The 14,627-nt window shown below is 34.5% G+C and overlaps 1 protein-coding gene across 7 annotated transcripts in view; it reads right to left on the bottom strand.

The window, feature by feature from the left end:
- Window positions 1-14,627, bottom strand: part of SOX5 (SRY-box transcription factor 5) — a 993,423-nt gene that overhangs the window by 285,355 nt on the left and 693,441 nt on the right. For all 7 annotated transcript variants that reach the window (XM_082351965.1, XM_082351966.1, XM_082351963.1 and 4 more), the window contains one exon: window positions 8,779-8,989. In XM_082351965.1, coding sequence (XP_082208091.1) covers window positions 8,779-8,989 — 211 coding nt within the window. The remainder of the gene's footprint in view (window positions 1-8,778; window positions 8,990-14,627) is intronic.

The following is a 14,627-nucleotide window of genomic DNA, read 5'->3' on the forward strand; positions in this document are numbered from 1 at the left end:
TGCAAAGAAATCCTTATTTAAATTTAAAAGCTGCATTTCCCTCAAATGTGGTAAAACAGATACAGTGACATTCCCAAATATTGCTAAATACTTGCAAGTTAATGCTTCAAAATTGATCAGAGACTAAACGATATTGATATATATCTTACACACAGTAATCGGTGGCAGACCCAGTACTACAGCTCAAACCCTGACTCACAGCGCAGTTACTCTTTTTCATCACGAATTGATTTGAAAGTCAGATAAGAACTACGAACTAGGTCTCAAAAAAACGCACAAATATACATATTGTCCCCATTTTGCATACAATTTCCAGGATTTATAAGCCCTCTGAAGGAACTTCTGAATCCTGAGATTGGAAACTCTCCCATTGAGGGACCATCTTAGAGTCCCTGAAAGACTGGAGGGAACAAGGAAGGAGTTGAGTCAGTTACTTTTCTTTGACTACAGGCCTCCGGAGATGAACTGTGGGGGGGCAGGGGTGGTGTGGTGGAGTGATAGATCCAACTGTAGCCTGCTAGCATCTTGAGCTCGTCGTAAGAAATAATAACTCTCTCTCGCATGCCAGCTCTGTCCTAGAAAAGAGTGCTGCTCTCCATTATGATGAAACACTATTAAAGAACCATTTACAGCATCGAATTCTGGAAAATTATTCACAGATCAATTCACTCTTTACTTTGCCCATAGCAGTGGGGAAAATTGTAATCTGTGGCCACAAATTCATAGATAATGCCAATATATTAGCAATACTACAGTTATTTCAAAGATTAAAGTGACCATAAAATATATAAAGTTTTTGTTATGTGTGTATTTTAGTTTTGTATCCTGGATCCTAATACCTAGCTTTGTGACCCAGGACAATACTTTAACCTCTAAGTCACAGGAAGAATTTAAAGTAATGATCTCAAAGATTCAATAATGACAAGAAGGATGGAGAGGACAAGATGAATGAGATAAACAGGTAGGGAGGTTAACTGAGTAGGACATGAAGAAAAGAGGGCAGTAAAAACAGAAGGCGGGGACTTCCCTGGTGGTGCAGCGGTTGGGAATCTGCCTGCCAATGCAGGGGACACGGGTTCGATCCCTGGTCCGGGAGGATCCCACATGCTGCGGAGCAACTAAGCCCATGGGCCACAACTGCTGAGCCTGCGCGCCACAACTACTGAGCCCGTGTGCTGCAACTACCGAAGCCCGCGTGCCTAGAGCCCGTGCTCCACAACAAGAGAAGCCACTGCAATGAGAAGCCCTCACACCACAACAAAGAGTAGCCCCAGCTCGCCGCAACTAGAGAAAGCCTGTGAGCAGTAACGAGGACCCAATGCAGCCAAAAATAAATAAATATTTTTTTAAAAACAGAAGGCGAGCAATGAAATCTACTCAATTTTTAGGGGAGTGTTAGCAAAGGCTAAGAATGTCAATTAGTGGGTGGACCGTCATCCACAGGTAACACAATCACCTACCATGCACCAAGTTCATTATTAGGAAGTGGAGAGGCACAGATAATCAAACCAAGAACTCATTTCAACGTTCACATACAGCTGTGGAAGACAGTAGGTAAATAAACAATGATGGTAATGTGGTCAGAACTAACAGAGATGAGTTATGTTAGCAGTGTAGACTAAACCAAATTCTGACAAAGGTGTTCAGAGAAGGTGCTGAGTATTAAAAGGTGCATATAAATTCATTAGGTGGATAAGACAGGGTATGATATTTAAGGTAGAGGAAACCGCATATGAAAAGGCAGAGTAGTATTAAAAATACAGAGTGTTGAGAGAACTGCATGCAGTTTCTTAAATAAAGACAGCATGAGAACATGTACCTTAGAGAATGGTGGAAAGTAAGGTTAAGGGGATAAAAGGGTCGGGTCTTGCGTTCAATGCCAAGTAGTTTTGTGGATGAAAAGAAGTTCGTTCTAATTCTAGTTCCTCCATATGACAAGAACATGAACAAGTTACTAAGACTTGATTTTTAATTTTTAAGATAAGAAATAATACCAGCTTCGGAGTTTCTGAGGATTAAATGAGGTAGCTCACATAACATCTGGCAGAAGAGTCGTGTATTTATTAAGGTCTTTCCTCTCCTTTTCCCAAGACAGCAATGGGGTAACACTGAAGCAGTATAAACGTCCTTTCAACAAATATTTTAAATATTTAGTATGTGCACTATCCTCACCCTTAAGGAGTTTAATATAGGGGAAGAAACTTGACAAATAAATGGACAGTCATAATACAGTTAAGTAACTAACAATGGAGGGAGGCAAGTAACAGTTCTTAAAAAGATGAAAAAGTTAATGCAGTGAGTGTAAATAACTCTTTCTTGCAACTTGGACTTGGAGAAATGAGGAACAGAATTACAGATAGAGGGGATGGGAATCAAGAAAAGGTGTTGTTTGTTGTGTTTCTAGGAGGAAGAGATATAAATAAGCTGAAAAGGTCATTCCAAAGAGACATAGGAGTACTATAGATAATATAGAAAAGTTAAAATATGAAGCCTGTTATAATCTTGTATCTAAAAGGATTCTATTTTAAATGAGATAAAGTTCTCATCAAAGTAAAAATTACTTGCACCTGCACTGTTCTGAGCCTAAGGTTTGAATGAAAATCAAAGTCTGGATCTGACCCCTAAATTTAAAGGCTGATCTGTAGTTATAGACTATCCCTAGCTACCTGGAACTTGAGAACATAGGACATTTGTGGATACCCATCTATCTTGGCTTTAGTAGCTAAATTAAGATAGCTGGTTGTCTTAGATTTGTTCAAATTTAATTTAATGATCAATGATATACTCTTTAAAACTAAGATGGGGTGATGACATTATTTCTAAAAGAATCAAGACAGAGAAAGTAAAGAATACCAGAAGGTATGACGTAACTGAACTGGAAAAAAAAGGCACCCGGACCTGTAGGATGTTCACTGGATTCTCATTCTAGCTTTAACACTAACTTGCTGTGTGATCTCAAGTACATCTCTAACTCAGTTCTCTCTCTCTCTCTCGAAATGAGGAGAGAGGGCTAAAATGTGTCTACGTTTTATTCCAATTCCGAATTTCTATTATGCCAAACTAATTTGCTCCCAGACATTCTTCTAAAACAAGTTTTTCTTAAGATATCTTCCTAGGCATTTTTTTTTAACACTTTAAAATCAAACAGTTTAAACTGAGTTGATTTTCAATTAAAGTTTTCTGGAAATTTGACCATTGAGGAATCAGAAATTTACTTTAGCAGAAATTATGGAATACTACTTTCTTATTCAATATTTCAAAGGAATTTAGGGACACGTGTTAATGTGTAACATTAAACTATTACTGGCAAAATTCCTAATTAGAAAAAACAGTGTAAGTAGTGATTAAGGGCATGAATTTTAGTTTAAGGTTGACTTCAGTTTGAATAATGACCTGACAGTCACCCTGTGACATATTTAATCATCAGTTTCCTCATCTGAAAATGGAGATAATAAGAAACAGAATATTTAGTTCATGTGTATGGCATTTCCTGAAATTGGAATAGCTATACATAATAGCCCTGGTTATGAGGTTTATGTAAAGATTAAATAAACTATTTCATATAAAGTACTTAACACTATCATTAACACATGATATGCACTTAATATATGCAACCAACCAAATACATATCATTTATTCAAGGCCTTGATATAGGAATAATGTATCACATATTATGATATTAAACCTTGTCATTCTTAACTCCTAAGTCTAATAGTTAAAAAAACCAACTGATAGAGCATAGTTACTACCAAATATAAGATATATGTTACATAGGTCAGACATTTTGAACTGAAAATTTACTATGAACTTTGGCAGGTTCCACATCAGTTAAAGTGTCACTGGACAAATGAGAAACTTCAGCACCAGAACTTTTTAAGTAATGACAGACAAAAATTCTGATGGAGGAAAAAGATACAAACAAAAATATATAAATATATTTTCTCCTATTTATAACTTTTAATATATTTTAATTAATTGCTTGAAAAGATAAGCTAGCTCGAATAAAAGAGCCATTTTTTCTTCGACCCATATGCAAATCTAATTTTCTTTCTAACCATTTTACCTTGGTGGCCTCCTTTTGTACGACACACTATTCTCTTCTAACTTCTGAATTTCTGCTAGTTTGCTGTTGGCAGGGATAAGGTCGGAAATAATACGGACTTTCTATTGAAATCTGCATTCCCCCCCAATGAGAGGAAGCAAAGGCATGAATATGGCACCCTCATAATGATTTCGCTGGGGCTTAATGAAATTTTCATCACAACCTGCTGTTCATTTTAATGGCCTTTGAAAAACAATGGAAAACATAGCTTGAGGGAAGAAAAGATTTTTCCGTAGCAGATATCTGTCAGCTTAACATTTAGTTCCATTCACTCTCTATTCTCCTCATCCCGATATTACTGCCCTCATCACAGAACTATAACAATGTTTTGTACTTCATTAAATTTATTCCTGTGTATTTTATTCTTTTGATGTTATACTACATCACAGAACTACAGATCACTTGTTTGTACTGTATGCAGTGTCACTGTCCTGATGTTTGGCTAATGTCAGGTTTTGGTGCCCATTCTCATGTCTAACCATACCCTTTAATTAGTGGAGTTTGTAATCAGTTTGAATAATGACCCCAACAGTCACCCTGTGACATATTCAATCATCAGTTTCCTCATCTGAAAATAGAGATAATAAGAATCAGAATATTTAGAATGTAACTTTCCACTTGCTGTGGAGCCTTTCACATATCTCCCTAGATATATTTCTCCCTTTTTCTCTTTTTGCAGTTAAAAAAAAATAGAAAGAAATTTCCTTTAACACTCTATTCCTTTTCTATGATACAATTTTCTGCCATGTTATTATTTTTTTTCTTGGTGATTAAGATCACCACTTTACTCAGATACATAAATTGCTCCTTGATAAATCTCCAAATAGTTGCAGTTACTAAATATTCTTACAAGAGCAAATTTCTTCATCAATAAAAGTGAGTCTAATTTCTCCAAAGAAGACATACAGATGGCCAATAGGCACATGAAAAGATGTTCAACATCACTAATATTAGAGAAATGCAAATCAAAACTACCATGAGGTACCACCTCACACCAATCAGAATGGCCATAATTAAAAAGTCTACGAATAGTAAATGCTACAGAGGGTGTGGAGAAAAGGGAACCCTCCTGCACCATTGGTGGGAATGTGAGTTGGTGCAGCCACCATGGAGAACAGTACGGAGGTTCCTCAGAAAACTAAAAATAGAGTTGCCGTATGGTCCAGCAGTCCCACTCCTGTGCATATATCCGGAGAAAACTCTAATTTGAAAAGATATATGCACCCCAAAGTTCATAGCAGTGCTATTTAAAATAGCCAATACATGGAAGCAACCTAAACGTCTACTGACAGACGAATGGATAAAGAAGATGGGGTATATACGTATATACAATGGAATACTACTCAGCTATAAACAAGAATGAAATAATGCCATTTGCAGCAACATGTATGGATCTAGAGATTATCACACTTAGTGAAGTCAGTCAGAAAGAGAGAGACAAATACCACAGGACATCACTTATATGTGGAATCTATAAAATGACACAAATGAACTTATTTGCAAAAGAGAAACAGACTCGCAGATATAGAAAACAAACTTACCAAAGGGGAAAGGGGGTGGGGGAGGGGTAATTAGGAGTTTGGGATTATCAGATACAAACTAGTATACATAAAATAGATAAACAGCAAGGTCCTACTGCATAGCACAGGGAGCTATATTCAATATCCTGTGATAAACCATAATAGAAAAGAATATTAAAAATAAGCATAACTGAATCAATTTGCTACACACCAGAAACTAACACATTGTAAATCACCTATACTTCAATTGTAAGTAAGTAAATAAATAAATAACTGTGAGTCTACTTATATTTCTGTGTACTCAAAGCACGTCTAGGAATCTTGTGTACGTAAACATAACACCATCTTAGTGGTTGTGTATTCATACAAAAACTATCTTTCTGGGACTCAGGCTTTTAGATGCTTGGCATGTTCAACCTATATGCCAGTCTTCCATAAAGACTATCTCTGTATTTTCTCAATATCTTTATATTACTCAATAACAAGTCACTCTTGAGCTGAGCTTTTAATATATTTGTAGGAAGGAAAGTACAAAAAAAGAGCTGTGGGAAATACAGTAATGAAAACAGTCTAATGTCCACACACATAATGATATTTCTTTGTGTCAACTCTTTCTGCCATGGATGCTCTATCTCTGTTCTTTTGCCTGTGTAGCTATAATTTTCTCCTAATTCCCAGTACCTCTGAATGTTTCCTGCTAAGCAAATTGGGAAGCACTGTCTCCTGCCCTTTTTCCTGTTAGGAATTATTCGTTTGGCCTCGGCCTGTCATATGCTTCCAAATTAAGAGTCTGTGCACCCACTTGGAAGGAAGCTCACATGAAACACTGAGGGAATACCAAGGCCCTAAAAGAAATGACACCTCAGTAGCAAAGAGCACACTTCATATCCAGATCTTGCTTTCTAACACCATTCTCCAATAAAAGGAACCAGGGCTTCTTAGAGAAATGGCTTATTCTAGGACTGGGAGAAGGAAAGATACAAGATGAATCTGCAGCATCTTATAGTACCAGAAAGTAAAGAAGTGTTCAAAAAAAAAAAAAAACCACCATCACAGTAGTATGTCAAAGTGACATAGAAGGAGCCGCCAATGACCAAAGCCGGAACAATGTGACTAACAAAATAAAAAATTGTATTATAACTCAAAGTATAAAATAAACATCCATGAGTTCATACTGATATAAATAAGTGATTGAATAAGTAAATGATAGAGAAGAGATAAATCTCCAATAAAGAATAAATCCAAATAAATTTCTCGATGATTCACTGTGAAGGATGGGGATCAAGGTTCCCTAACTCCTTAAATGTGGGTTGTACACAGCACCTTCCTTCCGTACAGTAGGGTACAGAAAGGGGACAGGGAGGCTTTACAGTGGAGAAACCTGACAAACACTGTTATCAGCCAGGTGATCAAGGTCAACAACAACATTCGTAAGTCGCATAGTAAGTATGTACTCTTGATGTGATATGACAAGAATGGTACTTGGTTTCTGTGGTCTCTCTACCCAAACCCACAATCCCAGTTTAATCATGAGAAAACCACCAGACAAATTCTAATAGAGTGGCATTCTACAATATATCTGAACAGTATTCCTCAAAATTTTCAAGGTTATCAAAAACAAGAACAGTCTGAGAAACTGTTGCAGCCAAAAGGAGCCCAAGGAGACACAACAACTAAATAGCTAAATGTAATGTTATGTGATGGCATCCTAGAAGAGAAAGAGCACACGGTGAAAACTAAAGAAATCTGAATAAACTATGGACTTTAATTAATAATGCTGTATCACAACATAAAAGATGCAAAATAATTTTAAATGCAGAAAGTTAATCATGAAAAATGAATAGCATATGTAAAAATAAAGAAAAAGAAAACTATCATAAAGATGTTATACCAGAAAGCTATGATTCTGGGTGATTTTTATCTTCTTCCTTTTAATTTTTCTGTTTTTTAAACAACTCTTATAGTAAGAAAATACTATTTTTACTATCAGAAAAAAATGCAGCACATTAAAAGAAAAAGGTTGTGTGGGTCCTCCTCAAAACTCCATTTTTATCTCCATGCAGATTAGAGCCAAAAAGTCTTTGGCTGACTAGATTATCTCCAAAATTCCTTCCAACTGTAAGATCATGTGAATTACATAAATTTTAACTAAAATCCATGTCCCAGCTATGCATCTGGTAGAGACCCAGAAATATTTAATTACCACATGACTCCAAATACTGGTTAACATACATTTTGCGCCAGATATAATTTACCAGTGTCCTAACAACAGTTATAAATAGTGTTAAATAGTATAAATGCAGTATATTTTTGGTGTAAAGCATGTCTTTTTATGTCACTGTTTTATGTTTGTTTGTTTTAATTTTCCATCTGACTCTGAAATAAATAGGAGGCATGTTCTTGTGTGCAACGTGGCATCCGTGTTTAGGATGGACATAGGTTTTAAACAGGAGTTAGTAAACATCTGTAACATAAAGGATGACTATCTGTTATTCATAAATTATACAGTTTGCATCAATCGTTTTACTAGTTTGTTTGCTTTCATTTTAAGATTAGACCATGAGCATTATCACCTGTAGGATACTATCTGTAACTATTAAAGAAATTTAGAAAATGAAATCTTAAAAGAAAGGCATCCTGGAAGTTGAAAAAATGGGAACCTTAGCTGAGCTAACAGAGAATCACTACTTTCCAAATACACAATAGTTCTAACCATACTAATTTTAGACTATACAAAAAATCAACCCACCTGTCTAGGCAGTCTAAGATGCATTAACGTATAAAGGTTATAAAATGTAACAAAGTTATAAAATGGCCCTGGTGGGGAAGCACAAACTAAACTGCAGATATCTGGCAGGTAGGCGGTGACTGTCCTGGGCTCTTCTGCCACTTTGTATTCTTGAACCTTTAAGTTTTACTCAACCACAACTTACTCGTGTGAAAATAAGGAAGACATCACAACAAAAATTAATGATTTATAAAATTGGGGTTAGACGTATAAACATGTTTCTAAAAAAAAATACTATCCATCTTCATTGCATTAGGTTTCTTCCAATTTAACCTTGAGAGTACATCAGGAAAGGGAGCTAGAAGTTAAAATCAAACCATTAAAATCAGGAGATTGGCAACAACTTTGTTTTCTTTTCCATCCTTTACCTTCTGGCTCATTTTTGATGAGCTCTTCCATTTTCCTCTGCTTCAAGGTGTCAACAACATCAGCTAAGCTGCCTTTGCGCCGCTCAGGAGTCCCCAGGGCTGTACTAGACAAGGACTCGCCACTCTGTCGCCCACCTTCTTCTGCCTTCTGAGGTGAGGTAGATGAGTTGTGTGGGGCAAATGAAGACATAACTTTATTGCCATCAACTTCCTGAAAGAGAAAGCAAAAGAAAAAAATATATATATATTTGTTTAAAATTCAGTTAGCTTTTAAATTTTAATTGGTTACATGGCTTATTCAGCTGCAACAGTGAAAAGTGAAATGTCACTCTGCAAGAGCAAAAGGAATAAAGAAATTTCAAAAAAGAATACATTAACTTTACAGGTTGACACTAGAGTGAGACAAAGATCAATTCATAGGAGAAGTAAAAATAAGATTCTCTCCCTTAGACTGAGTTCAAACAGCAATGTAGCCTTTCTACAAAGCCTATATGGATTAGATTTGTCTATTTTTTGCTTTTGTTTGAAAGTCTTAGATTTCCTATGAACATTAAATGTAGTGGTCATCTGTAATAAACCTTCTCATGATATTATAATGTTTAAACAGATAACATTCTATATATTTAATTTTCTTTTTAATTTTAAGCAGCTGCCTGTTCTTTATGGTACTCCTAATTAAAGTAGGGTCCTCTTTTAGTTCTCTACCTTCCTCTCATGCTTTTAAGAAGACATCAGCCACCCAAGTGATTCTGACATCAGAGAAGTATACTGTAAATTCATTTCTGCTTATGCAGAAGCTATTTCCAATTCCATTTGTTAATCTGAAGCACTGTTTCTGATGATAGATACCCTTTGCTGTTTTCCACTTTAAGCCTCATTTGCCCTAAAAAATAAAGTTTCTTGCAGACTTTGCCTCTTCATAATTGTGTACATGTATGAAAAGAACTTATTCTATAATTCTAAAAGGTAAACATACTTCTGGTATTCCTTTTGGCATTATTTTTCCCATAATTTCTAGTAGAACTTCAGCAATTTGTGTAATATCAGGGGTATATTTTGTATAAGCAGCACTAAATTGTGTTTTCAGAACTTTTCAAGAGAAATGATATTGAAATGACAAAGAAAAATTTATTTTCTTAAAGGTTTTCCTTGTATAATCTCTTACCTTCATAATCCTTTGACTTGCCACAAAGCAGAGCTTTTCTTAAAAATAAATCTGTATCCTAATATCTTTGAGGAAGTTAGTCTCCCCCAGGTTTATTTCTTAATTCTACAGCATTAAAAGTTTCCAATAAAATATATATGAGCGTGTGCATATTTAATATTCAGTATAATAGCTTATACCCGTGTTTACACATTTGTTCTCTATTTAAGACACGTTAATGAGGATCTGTTGACCCCAGAAAAATGACAAATCACACTGATTTGATATTTAATCTTTAAAAAATAATGCTAATATTTTTGACTAGATTAAAAATACTTGATAAAACTGTCATTCTAATTGTTTAAAATATATGAAAAATAGAGATGTCAACACAAATATAATCATAAACTGTTCATATGATTTTTGTCAATGGATATTAGTGAGTACAGGGACATTAGCTATGGTACAAACATCAGTTTGTTGGGTGGGATCGAGTCAATGTGGGAAAAGCAAAAGTAAAAAATGTGTGCTAAAAGAATTTTCAAAATTATAATTCTAAACCACAAATGGTTTCCATTTCCTAAAAACAGAATATGCCTCTTACAATCACTGTTTCTTGATTGAATGCTGTATAGACAATACTTTCATAGATGAGTCTTAGCTTATAAGGTACTTGAATTTAGAAATCAATATGCATAATGTAATAATTATAAGCCCCTGCAGGCTAAGTGAAAGTACACTTTTGTAATTATTTATTTAAAACCGACACATAAATACAAGCAAACACTTAAACACAGATACATACACACACAGACACCTCTGAAAGGGGCAATCACAAATTCATTCAGTAAACTAAGGAATGTTTTTATGAATGACCCATAATAAACATTAGCTCAGTTTAATGTGCAAACCAGAATACAGCAAAACTGCTGTATTTATTTTCCACAGATCTTTCTTCTCCTTTGTTTTCAAGGTCAAAAGCAGAAACATCCCAATCTTAGCTTCACTTTAAACATTTATATTTTATACTCTGTTTTTACATTATATGATGATATACTTTACAAATAAGAATTTGGCAACTGAGCTTCACTTGCTGTTAAGTGAAAATTACACACATTTTTCTGTAGCATCATCAGTACAGAGAATGACACCCAAATTATATGCAATGAAGTCTATTAAAATACCAGAAAAAATTTCAAATTAAAGTAAAATAAAATAATATCCCATTTTGCATCTCTCTAATTTTCTACACCTTGCAAAGAGAAAGGATATATTGTGAAGAGTTTAACGTATTTCACAAGAACTCTAAACTCAGTTACCACAGCAATATAAAAATAAATTAATTAGCATTACTTTTATATCAAGCAGGAATATTTATCTTATCGCTGTTTCACCTGTCTGATTACATTCAGCCTCTGGTGGTGTTAATCCCTTTAACAGTTTTATGTAGTTAACAGATGTTTCAGTGTGGGGCTCCATTGTCCATCTGCATGGCCAATGGCCTGTTATGTAGTGCTGGCACAGTCTTCGGTCAACGAAGTCCTATGGTTTTCAGTTTCTTCCCTGGGACTGCATTTACCATCCCTGAAATAATGACTGCACGTTTCCCTTCATTTTCCTGGGAGCTGAAAGTTCAAAGAGTCCGCTAACAAATGCATCAGTGGTCCAGGCCAGCAATATATATTTAATTAAGTTTTGTGAACTCTAAGAACAAGCTTCAGTATTTTGCAGAAGAGCTCTCAGAACTGTGATGTGTAACTTTTAAAGTCTAACGATAAAAGTGTGTCCCAAACTTTGAGAATGAGGTTAATAATCTTCATTATTCTTTTTTTTTTTGGCCACACCATGCAGCATGTGGGATCTTAGTTCCCCAACCAGGGGTCAAACCCATGCCCCCTGCAGTGGAAGCGTAGAGTCTTAACCACTGGACCGCCAGGGAAATTCGTTATTCTTGAACAAGCTTTACCTCACCTTGCCCTCTTTGTCACCTTTGCAAACATGAAATAAAGGAAGGGGTCTGCCTAATGAATCCATGTATCTACCCTCATTAAAGTATCTTTTTAAAAATGCATTCTTATTAATTCTATAGATAGCATTTTGCTATGAACACCTTAATATTCAAATTTCAGAGAATTTGGTGACTAAGAAGAATTAATTCATTTGAATAAAAGAGATAATATGCGACTCAATCAAATATGTATCTTCATTTTATTGCCCAAATGACATTTCATTCTTGAGTTCTGGACTCAAGAAATACATCATCATGTGTATTTTTCAGTCCTATAAATGGAAATTAAATCCACACAGGGTAGTAAAAACATTACATTTAATAGTCAGTCTATCAGACTATAATCACTAAGAATGATAGACAATATTTATTGAATATTTACTTTGTGTCAGGCGTTGTTTAAACTGCCATATATGCATTAACTCAGTTAATTCTCATGGCAAGCCTAATTATGATTTGCACTTCAGAGATGGAGAAACTGAGGCACATAGACTGAAGTAAATGCCTGAGGTCATATGACAAATAAAATATAAAGTAGATAATCAACTCCATTCTCTTGGCTTCCAGACACCTGGTTCTCAACCACAGTGCTAATACTACCCTACTCTTAAAAGACAAAAAACAAAAAAACAAACAAACCCCAAAAAAACCTTTAACTATGTCTATATCTATCAATGATATGGGTGAACAAGATATGCTTCTTCTTAATAATTAAGTATGAAAAGGAGAGGCTTTCACCTCAATATGTTCAACTCTTAAAGAAGTGATATAAATGTCCTGAAATTAATTAACCCAGCAGTATTGTAGGCTTATAAAGCTCTCTCCATCCAAATACACATTGGTTTACACTATATTCCAAAAAAATGAACCTAAGATTTAAATAGTTATATAAACCAAACATATACATTTGAGGTCTAAGTGGCTAATCAAAACAATGGTGCTCAGTAGTTTATGATTTTTTTATCTATCTTTATAGAATGTGTGGCCATCTCTAGCATTCTTTCTAGTTCAATAAAGTTTTGAACTTAGAAGAAACAGTACAGAAGATTTGGACTACCTTTAATTAAATTCTCATTAATGCAAGTTCATTAATTTTGGTATTGCATAGACGCAGCACAAAATGAACTACAGATCCACAGAGAAAGTGCTTTGGTGCTGAACAAGTTTTGACATGGTGATGTTCTTCTTCCAGCAACAGGCTGTTCTTGGTTCTAACGGGAGAAGGTGGTCAAAAAGCACAAAATTCCAGTTATAAAATAAATCCTGGGATGTAATGTCCAGCATGGTAACCATAGTTAATAATATTATAGTCTCTATCTGAAAGTTGCTAAGAGAGTAAATCTTAAAAGTTCTCATCACAACAGAAAAAAAATTTGTAACTTAGGCGATGGATGTTAATTAGGCTTACTGTGGTGATCATTTTTCAATATATACCAATAGCGAGTCAACTATGTTGTACACCTGAAACTAATATAATGTTATATGGCAATTATATCCGAATTTTTAAAAGCTATATTATTAAGTTATTCCTTAAATTCTTTAAAAATTGGATAAAAATATGTTAGCACAAATATCTATTTTGAAACTAAATTGCACTACCTGTAACCTATTCTGTCAAACTAGGAGATGCCAAATTTCATTTAGTAATAGAAAAAAATACATAATGATTGTGTAAAAAATATTTTTAAAGTTTTTTTGGTTAAAATAATTTTTCATTGTACTTCTGCATGAAACCTCAAACCACTAATGCTTACTCCTTTTGGATTATAGATCTCTTGATGTAGCTAGAGATGCCCTCCAAAACTCAAATGCACGTGCATACAGGCAAACACTCATGCAATTGCACACATAATTTTACATATAATTTTAGAGAGTTAATTTTCTACTCTCATAGTTCCAACTATGAAATTCCTCAATGAAATCCCCTAGGAACTCCTATAAACCCTGGGTTCCAGGTTAAGAAGCTCTGACCTAAATGTGAAAAGGACTATAAACTCATTAATATATACAATTAGATGATTTCAAAATGATCAGTTATTATATGTAAAAAGAGCCTCAAACTATAGAGTTTATTGATGTTTTATTCAGATAAACATAGAGGCATGTATGTCAATAACTTGAAATTTTACTGTTCCTAAGATAAACATTTAGACAGAGATCAATATTTTAATTATAAAGAATAATAAACACATTGAATAAAACAGTACATTACTAAGGGCAATCATTGTCTTCTTACTCAGAAATTACCTTGTGATAATGCACATATAAATCTGAAATGGAAGGCAGAACAAATTGTTAACTTTTATAAATGAATGTTACCGTTCTGAGAAGTCATACCAGTTAAATTTCAAATAGGAATTTTCCTGAAAGCAGGATGTAAATATATGAGGAAGGATACACGAGGCAAAATCCAACACTTCAAAAAGCTCACTAGAGAACACTAAGAGTCTTTCTTTGATTAACATGATCAAATTCAATATTCTGGGAACAGGATATGGTCAGTTCCCAAGATTTATAAAACAAAAGTCAGCACTTATAGGCAGATCTCTGAAGGGTGTCTATTATGGTTGTGATTACTGCTGGTGTTAATGTTGTCAGATTTAAAATCTTTTCTAAACTTTTCCTTAAAAAGAGCTGTCTAATGCATACTCAGATCCACTGATTTAAATAAATGAAAAATTGACAGAGGCAGTTTTG

Source organism: Balaenoptera borealis, assembly GCF_965194805.1.
Source record: "Balaenoptera borealis genome assembly, chromosome: 13".
Lineage (NCBI taxonomy): Eukaryota > Metazoa > Chordata > Mammalia > Artiodactyla > Balaenopteridae > Balaenoptera > Balaenoptera borealis.